The following is a 17,252-nucleotide window of genomic DNA, read 5'->3' on the forward strand; positions in this document are numbered from 1 at the left end:
CTCCCTGCTCAGCAGGAAGTCTGCTTCTCCCACTTCCTCTGCTGCTCCCCTGGTTGTGCTCTCTCCCTCTCCCCCTCATTCTCTGTCAAATAAATAAAATCTTTAAAAAATAAAAGCAAAAAATAAAAGCCGGCAAAAGACTTGAATGGGGGGGACCTGGGTGGCTCAGTGGGTTAAGCATCTGCCTTCATCTCAGGTCATGGTCTCAGGGTCCTTGAATCAAGCCCCACATTGGGCTCTCTGCTCAGAGGGGAGCCTCCTTCCCCCTCTCCCTCTGCCTGCCTCCCTGCCTACTTATGATCTCTGTCTGTCAAATAAATAAATAAAAATTTAAAAAAAAAAAAAAGCCTGGATGGCTCAGTGGGTTAAAGCCTCTGCTTTCAGCTCAGGTCATGTTCCCAGGATCCTGGGATTGAGCCCCCTATCGGGCTCTCTGCTCAGCGGGGAGCCTGCTTCCCTTCCGCTCTCTCTGCCTGCTTCTCTGCCTACTTGTGATCTCTGTCTGTCAAATAAATAAATAAAAATCTTTATTAAAAAAAAAAAGACTTGAATAGGTATTTCTCCAAAGATGACATACAAATGTCCAGTAAGCACATAAAAAGATGTTCAACATCACCAATCATTAGAGAAATACAAATCAAAACCATTTAACACCTGTTACAATGACTATCATCCAAAACAAACAAACAAACAACAAATGTTGGCCAGGACCTGCAGAAATTACAATCCTTGTGCACTGCTGCTGGCAATGTCAACTGGCCCAACCACTGTTGAAAACAATATGGTAGTTCTTCAAAAAATTAAACACAGAATTACCAGATGTGCTAGCAATCCCTCCTCTAAGGTATATCGCCAAAAGAACTGAAGCAGGGACTCAAAGGAGATATTTGTACAACAATGTTCAAAGCAAACTTACAATAGCTAAAAAGCAGAAACAACCAAAATGCCCATGACCAAATGAATGGATAAACAAATGCAGTACATACATATAACGGAGTAAGATTACGCTAAGTGAAAGAGACACAGAAGGACAAACACATGACTTCACTTGTACATGGTACCCAGGATAGTCAAATTCAGAGATAAAAGAAGTAGAATACAGATCTTCCTCAACTTACATATAATAAACCCCAAGTTGAAAATATAATTGTAAGCTAAAAATGCATTTAATACACCTAAACTTATCGAACACCTAAACTTACCCAGAACACTTAAAATTGGCCTTTAATTGGGCAAAACTACTAACACAAGGCCCATTTTATAATAAAGTATTCAGTATCTCATGTAATTTATTGAAAACTGTTCTGAAAGTGAAAAAACAGAATGGTTGTATGGGTTCAGAATAGTTCGAAGTATATACAGTTGTTTACCCTGGTGACCACAGGGCTAACTGGCAGCTGCTGCTCACTATCCTCTGCCCAGTGTAAAGGGAGAGTATCACCAGCCACATTGCTAGCCTGGGAAAAGATCGAAATTCAAAGTGGGGTTTCTACTGAATGCATATCCTTTCCACATCATCATAAAATCAAAAAAATTTAAGTCACAACACTACAAGTTGAGGATTATCCGTAGTGGTGCCAGAGGCCAGGGGAAGGGGGAAACGAGTTAGTGTTTAATGGGTATAGACTGGAACAATGAAAAAGTTCTACAGATGGTTAGTGCTGACGGTTGTACCATCACAACTATCTGAATGTCCTTCATGCCACTGAATTATACACTTTAAAAGGGTTCAAATCAAAAATTTTGTGACATATATTTTGCCACAATAAAAAAAAAATTAAAAATCAAGAACCTACAGCTTTCCTTTTACTCTTTCACACCTATCATTCACAATTAAGACTATGGAGACTATGGAATTGAACCATTTTAATGTTTCTAGCCCAGCAGTCAGGACACTGCCAGGTTCATACAAGATCCTCAACTATTTGAGAATGAGAGATGGATGATGGATAGACAGATTACTTTAAACTCAAACTTACACACAAAAATTTCTAAAGAGATCCAGTATTTTATGAAAATCACTCCAATTTATGTTAAAACAATTTTCTAATTTAAAATGTTATAGGTGCATGGGACACCTGGTTGAGATGCCTCCTTAAAAGATTATCTATGACAATCAAAAGAAAGTTAATCCCAAAAGCAATTCCCAGTCAGCTTCAAACTCCTTCGTGAATAGAATTCTGTTGCAAGCCCCAGATCCCCCTCCTCTCCTAGAATGGAATGCCCATCCTTCTTTAAGTAGTGGAATGCCCAGCTCAACTCCCCTCTGCTCCTGACACCCTCCTGGACAGCCTCAGCCTAATTCGCTACTTCCTCGGAACTAAAAATGCACTATCTCCACTACCCAAGTGGCACTCAGGATGGTGCCGGTACCTTAATTCACACGTTTTGTTCCTCCAGGACTAGACTATAAACTTGTGAAGACCAAGACTTTTCTTGTTACTTTACTCCTAAACCCATTAACAAAAAGCCTCGTACGAAGTACAATTTTGTAATCTAGTGCAACTTTGGAAATTGCTGTTCCCACTTCTCCCCACTCTCAGCCCCCTCAGGGAAAGGGCCTTGGTAGCCAAACAATCTACAGTGAGGGAAAAAAATGAAAAATAAATTAAAAGACAGGAAGGAAATAGGAAAACCTTTTTCAATGAAATAAAATACCAAAGAAAGGACTGTGGGCCAATACCTTCTCCAGAGAACCCAGCCCTACCATCCTAAAGAGAAGGTCCTGGCTTTGAAGTCAGGGAGCAAGAACTCCCCAGGGGCGGGGCAGAGGGGGGGCATCATAAACCCCAGTAGGACCACAGAAAGGTGGGGAAAACGGTGATCACAAGGGTTAGAAGAGGAATGTTCTACTCAACCAAGCAGATGAAGTACAAGAAGATCAAGAAACAATAAAAATAGGGAAATATTAAATAATTATCAATACCACTATAAATTTTAAGTCACTTCTGAAGGCTAGGTAATTACCCATTTGCAATTGTTCGGCACTTTGCAGGTTTATTTTGTTTTCTTTTTTTCTAAGATTTTATTTATTTATTTGACAGAGAAAGTACAAGCAGGCAGAACAGCAGCAGGAGAGGGAGAAGCAGGGTCCCCAATGAGCAGGGAGCCAGACGTGGGGCTCGATCCCAGGACCCTGGGATCATGACCTGAGCCCAAGGCAGCAGCTTAATCAACTGAGCCACCAAAGCACCCACTTTGCAGTTTTCAAAGCACTTACACATATGCCACTTCACTGGGTCCCTATAATCTATAGGTTATGGAACAGCCCACAAATGTAGGCCCATTTTGCCCAGGGGAAAACTGAGGGTCTAAGAATTCAAATCATTTATCCTAGTTTTTCTAACTAGTCAAGGGCAAGGAGGGAGCCAAGAACACGGCACAGTGTTTTCGCTGCTGATCCAAGGCATCCCCATTATGTCCACACTGCACTTAATGTGTACTTCCATTAAAGGCAGCGATCTTTTTTATGGACATCATTTGCACATATGTCCTCTACAAAGACTGAATGCTCCTTGAGGGTTAAGAGATTTTTCTCTGAAACCCCACCACCAAGAAGAGACCAACATACAGAATGTGTTCAATAACTGGATTAACTCTCAATATTTGGACACTAAACCTGCTTCCATTTTATATAATATAGACCCAAAAATTAAAGGATAAGCTCAATTCAGTGAACAAACTGAAATTTCAGTTCAATTCTTTTTTTTCTTAAAGTATAATTCTTAAATGTTATTTTGAGCTTATTTTGTTAATAGAGCATAAAACCTTAACAGCTGTGTTTAAGAAACTGAAACCACAAAATGAAATCAGAGTAAAAATAACCATTAGGAATTTATATGCAGTCCTTTAATTTCCAGCCCCTCCTAGGGGATACTGGGGGATAAGGGGCAGAGGGATGACACACAAAACTTTATCTATACATTATTAACCACCAAAAATAACTTTGATCTTAAAATTCCACTCACAATCTTCTATAACTGTATGCTAAAATTGTTCTTCCTACTATTGAACTAGAAGCCAAATTCTATTACAATAAAAATTCCTAGGACACCTGAGTGGCTCAGTCAGCTGGGCGGCTGCCTTTGGCTCAGGTCGCTATCCCAGTGTCCTGGGATCAAGTCCTGTGTCCGGCTCCCTGCTCGGCAGGGAGCCTCCTTCCCCCTCTGCCTGCCACTCTGCCTATGTGTGTGCTCTCTCTCTGACAAATAAATAAAAATTTTAAAAAAAAATTTTTTAATTCCTAACAGAATTTTCTAAACCTCAGGTTAAGAGTACAAACAGCATTTTCAACATTGATTCATTTCAGTGTTTCTCAACTTTTCTCAATTTTTGCTCCCTAAATAAGCTTTTTCAGACTTTTTTTCCCTAACCACTGTCTCGCCCATGAACTTTTAATAAGATAGATACACCATCTGTTTATATGACCTATGTATATTTATACTTATATATAAAAAGAGTAAGAACTTTTCACCACCATCCCAGAACCAACTGGGATCCCTAGGGATCACAGTACCCCCATCAGAAATACACGATTTACTTAACATTTATTGAGTAATAGTATACGCCAGGAGAGATATTCACTACCAAAAAAATTATAGAACAGCAACACAATTTATTTTCGTAGTTTACTATGAGTTTTGACACACAGAACTAAGATAAAATGGGTCTGAAATTAGAGATCTTCTTTCTAGTGTTTGTACCTAGTCAAGGGTCTGGCTCAGTAAATATCTGACAAATGCATGAACATTGTTAGAATTTTAGATGTGGTAGCTACACAGCTTGTGAAGTCATTCAACAAGATGACCAGGGTACACAGACATCAGCTTCCTACCTCGAAACTTTTTTAAAGATTTTATTTTTTATTTGACAGAGATCACAAGTAGGCAGAGAGGCAAGAAGAGGAAGGGGGGAGCAGGCTCCCTGCTGAGAAGAGAGCCCAATGCGGGGCTTGATTCAGGACCCTGAGATCATGACCTGAGCAGAAGGCAGAGGCTTAACCCACTGAGACACCCAGGCGCCCCTCCACCTCGAATTTCAACAACTCAAATCCAACTCACTGCAAACCTAAAACCTGGAATTTTCTGTAGTAAGTTTTCAGCAAGACAAAAAAGACAAGGGGCCCCAGGGTGACTTAGTCAGTTGAGCACCTTAAGTTTCCACTCAGGTCATGATCTCAAGGTGGTGAAACAGGACCCTGCTTGTACTGTGCTGGGAGTGGAGCCTACTTAGGATTCCCTCTCCCTCTGTTCCTCCCCCACTCCCGCTCTTAAAAAAACAAATAAATGAAGTAAAAAAAAATTTAATATTTAAAAAAAAAAGCAGGGCCCTTGACTGGCTCAGTGGGTGGAGCATTCAACTGGATCTCAGGATTGTGAGTTCAAGGCCCATAAGAGGTGTACAATTACTTAAAAACAGAATCTTTAAAAAAAAAAAAAGCTAAACCAAAAAATTAAACTAAAAATCAGTATTATGATGAAAGCTATGTCCTCTTTCTTCAGAAAAATACAGAATTGCAGAGTGCTCAGTTTCTAAACTCCCATCTGTTAACTCCAATTTAAGAACTTTTCCATTAATGTAATACATAAACCAAGTAGTTTATTAAATTTAAAAATAAATTAACTTTTTAAAACTTAAGTTTAAGCTTAAAAATGTATTTACCATAAGCATTCTTTCTAGTAACATAATGTACTTTAATCATGATGGTATTCTTACAGCTCAGAGGCTTACCAAACAAAAAGAGAAGCAGACTATTTTCTACATATACCTGTAACACCTAAATTAAAACCCCAATATTGGGCGCCTGGGTGGCTCAGTGGGTTAAACTGCTGCCTTCGACTCAGGTCATGATCTCAGGGTCCTGGGATTGAGTCCCGCATCGGACTCTCTGCTCGGCAGGGAGCCTGCTTCCCTCTTTCTCTCAGCCTGCCTCTCTGTCTACTTGTGATCTCTCTCTGTCAAATAAATAAATAAAATCTTTAAAAAATTAAAAAAAAAATTTTTTAACAATATTTACTAAATTGCGTTATAATACTGCACATGCTACTGAAACCGGCAGCAGTCTTTCAATCTTTGATTAAAGAAACCTAAAGCCACAGACATCAGTTCAAAATGAAACCAGACTCTCACCTTTGGCACTTGTATTTATACTTATTAAATGGAAGAAACATGGGACAAGCACAATCTTTGTGTTGCTTTAAAAGCAGACTCTCATGAAAACAGAATGACCTAAAAACAAAGACTACAGCAACCATTTACTAATTAATACCAGAAAAATTATGCTGATAGAAAGTAGGAATAGTTTGCATGGATATAGAGGAGTACTGGGCTAAAAATGTACCATGACTTAACAGGAAAAGCATGATTAAGTCTTTGAGACTTACATATAAGCTGACACTGTAACAGTGCAGTGTATTTCTTTAAATACCAAGTATGTCAAACTTCAATCAAAATAATTTCAAAGTAAAAAAAAAAAAAAAAACCACACACACACAGTAATTCTAAAGTATATCAAATACTTGGAAATATCGTATATCATGTATCAAATGATCCACACAGGGTCCATCAGATGGTTTAAAATTAACTAATACATTATCAAATATTAAGATGGCTTATAAGATTAGTGAGTATGTTGCCAACTGTGAAAGAACCCCAAGTACCAAAAATAATTTCAATAGCATAACATTTTTTTTTTTAAGGTATAAACGGGGGCGCCTGGGCGGCTCAGTGGGTTAAGCCTCTGCCTTCGGCTCAGGTCATGATCTCTGGGTCCTGGGATCGAGCTCCACATCGGGCTCTCTGCTCAGCAGGGAACCTGCTTCCCCCTCTCTCTCTGCCTGCCTCTCTGCCTACTTGTGATCTCTGCCTGTCAAATGAATAAATAAAATTAAAAAAAAAAAAAAAGGTATAAATGGGGGGCAACTAGGTGGCTCAGTTGGTTAAGTGACTGCCTTGGGCTCCGGTCACTGGTCATGATCCCAGGGTCCTGGGATCAAACCCCACATTAGGCTCCCTGCTCAGCAAAGAGCTTGCTTCTTCCTCTCCATTTTCCTCCTGCTCCCCCTGCTTGTGCCCTCTGTCAGAGAAATAAATAAAAATCTTAATAAAAAAAAAGAGAAAAGAAAGAAAAAGGTAAAGATGGTTCAATGAACTCTAAAAACTAATTTCTGAGATCCTGTGTGTCTTATACGGTCTACCTACTCTTAAATACACCAGAAAAAAATGAAAATTCAATCTTTTAAAAATAGGAATAAAAGATTATTTGTACTAATAAAGGAATCATGAAATTCCAAAGCTCAGAAGCTTTTATTAGATTTTAAGTTATTAAAATCTTAGCACATGTAGAAATTCTGAGTATCTGCAGAATGATTTCTAGCTAACAAATTTAAAACGCAAAGATGGTATATATCACTGCATGCAGAGAATGATTTTTGAACAAAATTATACATCTTGATGAGTACTGTATTTCAAAATACTGACCTTAAGAACCTTATTCCAAAACTGGAACATCTCTGTGATCAATCTTTGGAGCCAGTTTAAAGGCCATACAAAAGTCAATTCCATCACTTTAGTTATTTAACTATTTTATATTAGTGTGTATTACTCAGCTGAACCACCTACTAATTTTTCAAGATACAGGATGAATTATTGCATTAAGGTTCTTTTTTTTTTTTTTTTAAGTAATAACTGTTTTAATTTTTTTTCCTTTTTTTTTTTTTTATTTATCAGAGAGAGAGGGGAAGAGAGCGAGCACAGGCAGACAGAATGGCAGGCAGAGGCAGAGGAAGAATCAGGCTCCCTGCTGAGCAAGGAGCCGGATGTGGGACTCGATCCCAGGACGCTGGGATCATGACCTGAGCCGAAGGGAGCTGCTTAACCAACTGAGCCACCCAGGTGTCCCAAGGTTCTTATCTAGAAGCATTAAAAACATTAATAACAGACTATGGCTGGGCACCTGGGTGGCTCAGCGGGTTAAGCTTCTGCCTTCAGTTCAGGTCCTGGGATCTCAGGGTCTCAGGGTCCTGGGATGGAGTCCCGAGTTGGGCTCTCTGCTTGGCAGGGAGCCTACTTCCTCCTCTCTCTCTCTGCCTGCCTCTCTGCCTACTTGTGATCTCTCTCTGTCAAATAAATAAATAAAATCTTTAAAAAAAAAAAAAAAAAAGACTTTAATGCAAGGATCTTGAAGATTACAAAACTGAAAGGTGCCTGAAGGGGTGCCTGGCTGGCTCAATCAGTAAAGCAGGCAACTCTTGATCTTGGCTTTGTGAATTTGAGCCCCACATGGGGGTAGAGTTTATTTAAAAACAGACCAAAAAAACAAGTAAAAACAAAACAAAACAGAAAACTAGAGGAAAGGTACATGGAAAACCAAGATGGAAAAGACAGCATCAATGGGCCAGGGAGAAAGAAGCTCAAAAAACCATTTCAGATAGTCTGATCTCAAGGAATTGAGTCAGAAAACATTCTGATCCACCCACTGGCACCACCTGATAGGTCTTCAAAAACCCCACAGCCTGTTCCACTATCAAGATCCAAAGCCCTGGAAGAAATTATCTGAGTGGAAAAGCTTAGGTATGACTGCACTACAAAAGGGGAGGGGTAAATGCTTCAATAGGGCATCCTAAAGCTATACACAATGGAGGAACCCCTATAAAAGGAAGTGAAGGAGGGGTAAGAAGAGAGAAGGGACACAATGTGGTAGAGAGTAAAACAATAAATGTCTACAACAGTCCAATCAGAACCATGGGAGAGAATTATTTCTCCATTTTAAATAATTTTGAGGGTCAGGGGGCTTAAAGAATATATGTAAAACAAAAGATACATCTCAGACAAAGACTACACCTCTTTCTACTTCTACTACTGCATAGGCACACTCTAAATTATACCTGGCCACTTATAATAATTAAGTCCAACATTAAAGCACTAAGATCTGCCATCAATGAAAATATTTAAAAGTATCTAACACCCGGGACACCTGGGTGGCTCAGTTGGTTAAGCAGCTGCCTTCGGCTCAGGTCATGATCCCAGCGTCCTGGGATCGAATCCCACATCAGGCTCCTTGCTCAGCAGGGAGCCTGCTTCTCCCTCTGCCTGCCTGTGCTTGCTCTCTCTCTCTCTCTTTCTGGCAAATAAAATCTCAAATAAAAAACTTAAAAAAAAAAAAAAGTATCTAACACCCAAATAAACAAAAATAGAAACACTCATAAACACAAAGAACCAACTGGTGGTTGCCAGAGGACAGCGGGGGGGGGGGGGGGGGGGGGGGATGGGGGGGGAGTGAAATAGGTTAAGGGTGACTCAGTTACGTGTCAGACTCTTGATCTCAGCTCAGATCTTGATTTCAGGGTCATCAGTTCAAGCCCCACATTGGGCTCCACACTGGGCATGGAGCCTACTTAAATAAATAAATTAAAATTTAAAAAGTCAAGGGGATAGAAGTACAACATAGGGATTAGTCAATAATATGGTAATAACTTTGTATGCTGCCAGATGGTAACTGAACTTACCAAGGTGAGCATTTTGAAATGTTTATAATTGTCAAACCACTGTTACACACCTCAAACTACTATGTCAACTATACTTCAATTAAAATTTTTTAACAGGGGTGCCTGGGTGGCTCAGTCAGTTAGGCATCTGCCTTCCACTCAGATCACAATCCCAGAGTCCTGGGATGGAGCCTCGCATTGGGCTCCCCGCTCAGCGGAGTCTGCTTCTCCCTCTCCTGCTCCCCCTCCTGTGCTCTCCCTCTCTGTCAAATAAATAAATCTTTAAAAAAAGAAAATAAAATAAAAAATTTTAATACATATAATACAACAATGATGTCCTATGGAAATAAATAAAGTGAAAAAAAAAAAAAAAAACATGACACCACATATTTGAGGTAATTCTCCATGAGGCATTCTGAAAATTCTATTGGAGGCATCTATGGAAAAATCAAAGTCAGGGAAAGGAAAATATCTGGCTCATCAGATGCCCTCAGCCTTCAAACACAGGGGAAGATTACAGGAATTTTGCTAATTTGAAAGTTGAATTCAAATTTAAACCTATCAGCCATCCTTAGTGCGGCCTCTGAAAATTTACTATCTATGTCACTGATGCTCAATCCAGACTGAGCACTAGAATCACCAGAGAGACCTAGCATCTGTATTTTAATAAAAGCCACAAAGGAAAATCATTGGTAAAAAGGGTAAAATGTGTACCTAAATTCAAGAAAGAAAAAATTCCTCACAATGACTTTAGATTCATTCCCAATAGGTAATCTGAGGCCACACCATCTGTTTGTTAGCGAGCTGAGCCTTCTGCTTAGTGAAGAGAGGACAGGAGGGACACTAGATTCAGGATATAAGTCAATGTCATTTTTTAAATATTGTAGATTACAGATGTATTAAAGACTGATAATTCAGAGAAAATGGATAAATGACAACCTATACAACATGGATGAATGTCACAATCCAAAGCAAAAAATGCAAATGGAAGTACAAAAATGATCAAAAATTGGGGCGCCTCGGTGGCTTAGTGGGTTAAGCCTCTGCCTTCAGCTCAGGTCATGACTTCAGGGTCCACGGATCAAGCCCTGCAACAGGCTCTCTGCTCAGCAGGGAGCCTGCTTCCCCCTCTCTTTCTCTGCCTGCCTCTCTGCCTACTTGTGATCTCTGTCAAATAAATAAATAAATAAAATCTTTTTTTAAAAAATGAACAAAAATTATTCTATGCTGAATTCTTAAGTAAAGCTAGTGGCTACCCTTGAAGAATAGGCAGTAACTAGAAAGGCACTGAGTGGGGCTTCTGGAAAGTGGTCATGCTCTGTTTCTTGACCTAGGTGCTGTTTAACAGTTGTGTTCAGTTTGTGAAAATTCATCACACCTATGTGCACTTTCCTGCACACATTACTGAACAAAAAGTATTTTTTAAAAAGCTATAATGTCTCAGTTTTTGGTGTTGCTTTTTAAGTCAAAGTAAGGGGCACCTTGGTGGCCCTGTGGGCTAAGCGTCTGCCTTAGGTTCAGGTCATATCCCAGGCTCCCAGCTTCTGCCCCTCCGGCCCCTCTTGTGCTCTCTCTTGAGTGCACTCTCCCTTCTCCCATGAGTAAATAATATCTTTTAAAAAAAAGTAAAACTAATATTCACCACTTTACAATTTCTTTATACTTCTTCTCAACTCTCTGAATACAAATAAAGTAGTTCACACACACACACACACACACACACACACACACATCATCTATCATTAATAACCTGCCTAACCTTAAAATTTAGGTTTTAGTACCTTAAGAGTACCCAAAGACAACAAAGATGGATGTTAAGCTAAAGCAGTGTATTTATGAAGCTATATATTGTGCCTAAAACTTGGAACTTAGTATTAAACATAAATTAAAATCTAATATTAACAAGCATAAATGCCTAGACTCTCAGTAAGAATAATTCCTGACCTCCTAAAAAGAATGATAATGGGGGGGGGGGGGTCTCCCAAAACTTATGGAGAAGGTGACAGGTTTAGTTATTAGTATTGTAAAGATGTGACAAAAGAAGTTATCTAAGTTAATGCCTAAAACCTAAATCTAAAGCAATGCCAAATCCCAAGCCCACCTACCTCCACTTCAATTCCCTGCCAGCAAAAAGGGAAATAAAAAATTTCTCTATGTGACTACTGAAATCAGCAAGAAATAGTCAGAACTGGCTTGTGTCTGGACATTAGCCACAATATAGCAAAGTACAGTGACTCCTGACAGGAACACAACACATGGTTTCAATTACCTGCCACCAAAGAAATTTAAACTGTCTACATTTTTTAAGTACCATTAGGCTTCAATAAACTCTTTAGATTATCTTCATGAAAACCAAGCACAGAAACATAGCAAGTTAATATGCTTTAGCTTCACCTTTTCCAGTAACATATACTTGAGGGAAAAAAGGGACTTTTTCACTGTAATTTCTCACTTAAAGTGACTCAAATCCAAAAGCTAATTTGGGTTTTAGTTGGGGTTTTTGTTTCTTGGTTTTCTTAAGTTTTAGTTTTATGCACAGGACTTATTCCTTCAGAAAACTATCATAAACCAAAATGTTCATACAGGAATATAGATGACTTGCTTTCTTCATTTTTTCTGTATTTTCTAAAATGCTATTTTTGTTCCAAAGGAAAAAGATAAAAAGAGTTAAAAGAAAAATATGAATTACCAAGATTCTAAATTGTGACGATTCTAAATTGTGAAGCAGGTTGAATAGTTCCTAGAATCACACTTCTAGGACACTCTACATCGACAGACCATCCCCAACTGAACAATTTTTTAGCTTTATGACGGCACAAAAGTAATACTTTAAATTATGATATTTTCCTGAGCTGGTGATATGCATACAATTTGCTACAATTTGCGCAACCATGCGATCACAAGCATAACTAACGATACACTTAAAACCATTCTGTTTTTCACTCTCAATATACCATTCAATAAATTACATGAAATATTCAACATTTCATTGTAAAATACACTTTGTCATAGAGGATTCTGCTCAACTGTAGGCCAACGCAAAGGTTCTGAGCACATTTAAGGTAGGCTAAGCTAAGCTATGATGTTTAGTAGATTAGGGGTATTAATTAAATGCATTTTCAACTTAAAGTATTCAATTTATGATGGGTTTAGCAGAACATAACCCTATCATAAGTTGAGGAAGATCTGCAGGTTGTTTTCCCACAGAACAAAAAGGAATTTCAGAGTCTGCTTCCAGAACTCAGTAATTAATAAACAAACTGAGCCCCTTTAACACCAGAGGGACATCTTTTCAAGTGATCATCATTAAAACTTGCAAATGGGAAACCTTGGTATTGCAAATATTCTAGACACTTCCATCAAAGTAAATTTTAATTCACTAAATTATTAAATACTAGGAGGCCACGGTCCACAGAAAACTCACCTGTATCTAGTAAGTTTTGGTGAAATAAGACTAAATTGTATTACAAAGATTAAATTTTTTGCCCACCTTTGTGAATTGGGAAAACTTTATTAAAAATCGAAACAAAACTTGGATATTTTGTATTTTCTGTATCTGACTCTCAGAATGTACTGTTTGTAGGGGCGCCTGAGTGGCTCAGTGGGTTAAGCCCCTGCCTTTGGCTCAGGTCATGATCTCAGGGTCCTGGGATCGAGTCCCGCATCGGGCTCTCTGCTCAGCAGGGAGCCTGCTTCCTCCTCTCTCTCTCTCTCTGCCTGCCTCTCCGACTACTTGTGATTTCTCTGTCAAATAAATAAATAAAATCTTTAAAAAAAAAAAAAAGAATGTACTGTTTGTAGATTTCATGCTGAGATAAAACAAGCTTCTAGAACTACCAAACCATAAGTGATTTATAGAATATCCATTCACCTGGCTGACTGGCTGCAAATCTCTAAAAATAGTCATTTTTTAAATAAATGTATATGGGATGAAAAAAACAGGAAAACGTTAATGACAGAACCTAGGAGAAGAATATAAATATGTCCACTTTAGTTTCCTTCAAGCTCTCTATGCGTGAAAATTCTCTTAAAATACTAAAGTGAAAATAACCTTTCGAAGTCACAACACGAAGACAGATCTATAGCAACTTTAACCTACCTATGGCTGTGAGACCTTTCTTCAAATCAAAACCCAACATTTTAAGCAGCCCCCCAAAAAAGTCCTTCCTTAAGACGTCAAGATTTTCTGCAGACTAATCAACTGACAAAATATAAAAGTGGTACTAAAAATAATCTCTTTCCCAAAGCAAGGTTTACCTAAGAAGTCATTTTCCAGAAGGTGTCATGTGGATTTTGTTGGACTTTTAACTTTATTAGATGTAAAAAAACACTTTTGCCTCCATTACCATTTCACCGAAATTTTTCAAAATTCCAAATGCTACACCTTAAGTTTGATGGGGTTTTTTTGTTTTGGTTTGGTTTGGTATGTTGTTTTTTTCCTAATCTCCCGTAAAGCAGATCCGTGGAGCCCTCGCAGATTCTAAAACCTGCAAAACCCAGGAGAGTTCGGTTCCAGGTGTTTCACTCCAACGGGGCAGTCTCCGGGTGGAATCGCACCCTGGGGTCTACACGGGTGAAACACGCGGAAAAAGGAAGGAAGACACACACTGCCAGGGAGTCAAAATGAAAGGAGTGACTGTGTGAGGAGGAAGGGAAATCCAAGCAATCGGTGCGGAGAGGACCTGGAAGCACCGGGCCGGCAGGGCGCTCAGCTCAGGAACTCCGGAGGTCAGACGCGCAGAGCCGGAGGCCGGGCTCCCGCCTGCGCCCGGGCCCAGCGCCGACCGCCAGACTCCGGCCGCCCCCGCCCTGCCCGCCGCGCCCGCACCTCTCGGTCCTTGAGGCCCAGCAGGAGCACCTCCTCCATCAGGGTCAGCCGTGTTTCCTTGGAGTCGCCCTTGTCGTCGTCGTCCTGCTCGTCGCGGCGGCTCTGCGCGTCGTCCTCGCCGCTGCCGCCGCCGCCGCCCGCCACCCGCTCCTTGTCGGCGGCGTTGCGAGAGGCCTCGGTGCGCCGCTGCACCAGGCCCGAGCTGCGCTGGGTCAGCGAGGTCATGGCTCCCGCCGAGACGCCGCGCCGGGCCGAGACGGACGCGGGACCTACCGGGTCTCCCTCCTCCTCCCCCCGCGGCCTCTGACCCGGGCTTCCGTGTTAAATCCCGGCTCCGGGGCGACGTCCGTCGGCAGCTGGGCGGGGGGCAGTCATGGGGAGACGGGTCGGGGCGAAACGGGCGGGCCAGGCGCCGGCGAAGCGGAGGAAGAGCTCTTCCCTCCTGCGGTCGCGGGCCCCCAGGCAGCCCGAGCTCCTAGGTAAAGAAGGAGGTGGCGGCGGCGGCTGCGCCTTCCCAATATGGCGGCGCTGACTGACGTCACCGGAGGATGTGGCACAGCCGGCGCGAGGCGGGGCTGGCCGGGAGAGCACCGGAAGCGCCGGGAGGCGACCAGGAGGCGGGGGTGAGGGCGGGAATCCGCCGACGCTGACCTTCTTCCCGGGCTCTGGGGTCTCCGCCGGCGCTCGCCCTCGCGTGGGCGCGGACCCCGCCGTCCCCCCCACCCCCCGCCGTGGCCCGTAACGTGTTCTCCCTTCGTCGGTCTCTCCCTTTGCCTGTCGAGAAATCCGTCCTGCAGCCAGAGACTGGCGAGGCCCCCCCACGAATGGGGGAGACGTGGCCTTGCGGCGGTGGACACCGCTCTGCCCCAAGCCATGCCCTTACCACCCCAGACACCTCTGTCCTCCGAGCAGGCCGCGGGCGAGGGGGAGGGGCGGGGGTGCTGGAGTCGGGGCGGGGGCCGCGGGAGAAGCGGGAAGGACTCTGCTCGCCGCCGCTGGAGCGAGGGGAGAGTTCGCTCTCTGCCCACGCGCCCTGACCCTTCAGGAGGAATAACTGCATTTAAATGGCTTGAAAGCGGGCTTTTAGTGTTGACTACGTGTATTAAAGAGAGGTTAAAACTTTCTCCTCGCCTCGCGACTTGTAAAGTGACCGGGCGCCGTGAGTACAGTTAGTGCTGTACGCGTCGGTACACTTGACCTGAAAGACCTTTTTATAGAGACAATAAACCCGTTGGGTTTCATGCCACGTCTTTGTCCAAATTAAATCTCCCCCAATTTTATCACCAGGTGAAATCCTCTCGTCGTGCTTGACAATTGATGCAAGTTCTGTTAGAGCATCGATGTCAGACCTGACGGGGAGTTTGGGGGGCCGGAAGGGTGGAGCTTAGAAACAAACCATCCAGAAATGGTATTGGATGCCATGCGGTGTTTTTAAAAATCAGCAATGACCACAGGCCATGGCTGCAGAATGACTTAGACCGGAGAGATATTGTTGTAACAGGACTTGGCGCTCAAATAAATGATAAACGCCCACAGTAAAACTATCCTATAGAACATTCTCGCTACAGAGTTCCCGCTCCTCTACAAACCCATTACCCGAAACTACTGGCCGCACACCCTCACCACCTCGAACCCTAGAAAATGAAAATGCTAAATCTGAGGTGGGAAGAGAGCAAGGTGAGCACAAAGTAGACCCTCTCTTTTTCGTATCTTACAGACCCCCATTCACATCCCCTTCAAACCCCCTTTTTTTTCTTTTATTTCTCTCCCAGTTCTTTACCAAATAGCTTAAAATATCTCTTTTTAAAAGATATGTAATTAATAATTTGTTTTGTATAGTATAAAAATAAATATAGTGGAAAATCTTCCTTCCAGCCCTGCCACTGTTCACCCAGTTGTTCTCTTCTCCTCCCAGGGTGGTTTCAAAATACTTAAAATTCTCTGATACTCCTCTGAAAAGAGAAAGCCTAACTCTCCTTCCCTTGTGTGTGGGCCTGACTCTGCCTCTTCAAATGAGTAGACCGTGGCAGGTGTGACTGTGTGTGTGATTTAGAGTAAATCATAAAAGTCTGCAGCTTCTTTTCTTGTGCTGCCGCTCCCTGTCCCTCTCCTCTGTCTCTCTCTCTCAGATCATTCACTCTGAGAGGCCGGCTGCCATATCGGAAATATTCAAGCAGCTTTATGGAGCGGCCCAGCTGGGGACGAGCTGAGGCCTCAGGCGCAGAGCCCTAGGAGTGAGCCGTTCTGGGAAGCAGCTCTCCCGGCCCCAGTCAAGTCCTTCGCTCACAGGTGATTGCAATCTCATCAAAAACTTTGAGCCAGTTAGTACCACCCAGCTAAGCCATTCCTGAACTTCAAAAACTAAGTTTAGTTAGCATCTTATGCAGTTATGCCTTAATAGGTATTAAAATATTTGGGTGCTTATACAAACAAATAGGTGACAACTAATAACATTGCTATGCAAATCAGGGTTGTGAAGCTGGCTTGATCAGTAGACCATGCAGCTCTTGATCTGGGGGTTGTCAGGTGCAGCCCCAGGTTGGATGTAGAGATTACTAAAAATACATTAATAAACTTAAAAAAATAGATTTTTTTTTAATTTATTTGACAGAGTGCGAGAGAGCACAAGCTGAGCAGCAAAGGGAGAGGGAGAAGCAGGCTCCCCAGCAAGCAGGGAACCCTACTCCGGATGAGCCAGGCTCAATCCCAGGACCCCGGGATCATGACCTGAGCCGAAAGCAGGTTTTTTTAACCAACGGAGCCACCCAGGCACCCAATAGCACTGCTATAAAATCAATACAGAGAAACGCCACTAAAGTAGAAGTCAGGAGGCTGGAAAGGGGAGGCTACAAGATACAGCCGTAACTATTGTGCATTTCTTTGGTGTTTCCAAATAAACCCATTTTTGCTGGTAAAATAACTGACTTCTACTAACCCTT

General features: G+C 41.9%; 1 protein-coding gene across 1 annotated transcript in view; it reads right to left on the reverse strand.

Moving 5' to 3' along the window:
- The window catches only part of GOLPH3 (golgi phosphoprotein 3), a 62,374-nt gene extending 47,550 nt beyond the window's left edge, over positions 1-14,824 (reverse strand). Inside the window, exon 1 of the mRNA XM_059173728.1 lies at positions 14,314-14,824. Coding sequence (XP_059029711.1) covers positions 14,314-14,538 — 225 coding nt within the window. The 5' untranslated portion in view covers positions 14,539-14,824. The remainder of the gene's footprint in view (positions 1-14,313) is intronic.
- Positions 14,825-17,252: the final 2,428 nt, after the last annotated feature.

This window comes from Mustela lutreola, chromosome 5 (assembly GCF_030435805.1).
Source record: "Mustela lutreola isolate mMusLut2 chromosome 5, mMusLut2.pri, whole genome shotgun sequence".
In the NCBI taxonomy this organism is placed as follows: Eukaryota; Metazoa; Chordata; class Mammalia; order Carnivora; family Mustelidae; genus Mustela; species Mustela lutreola.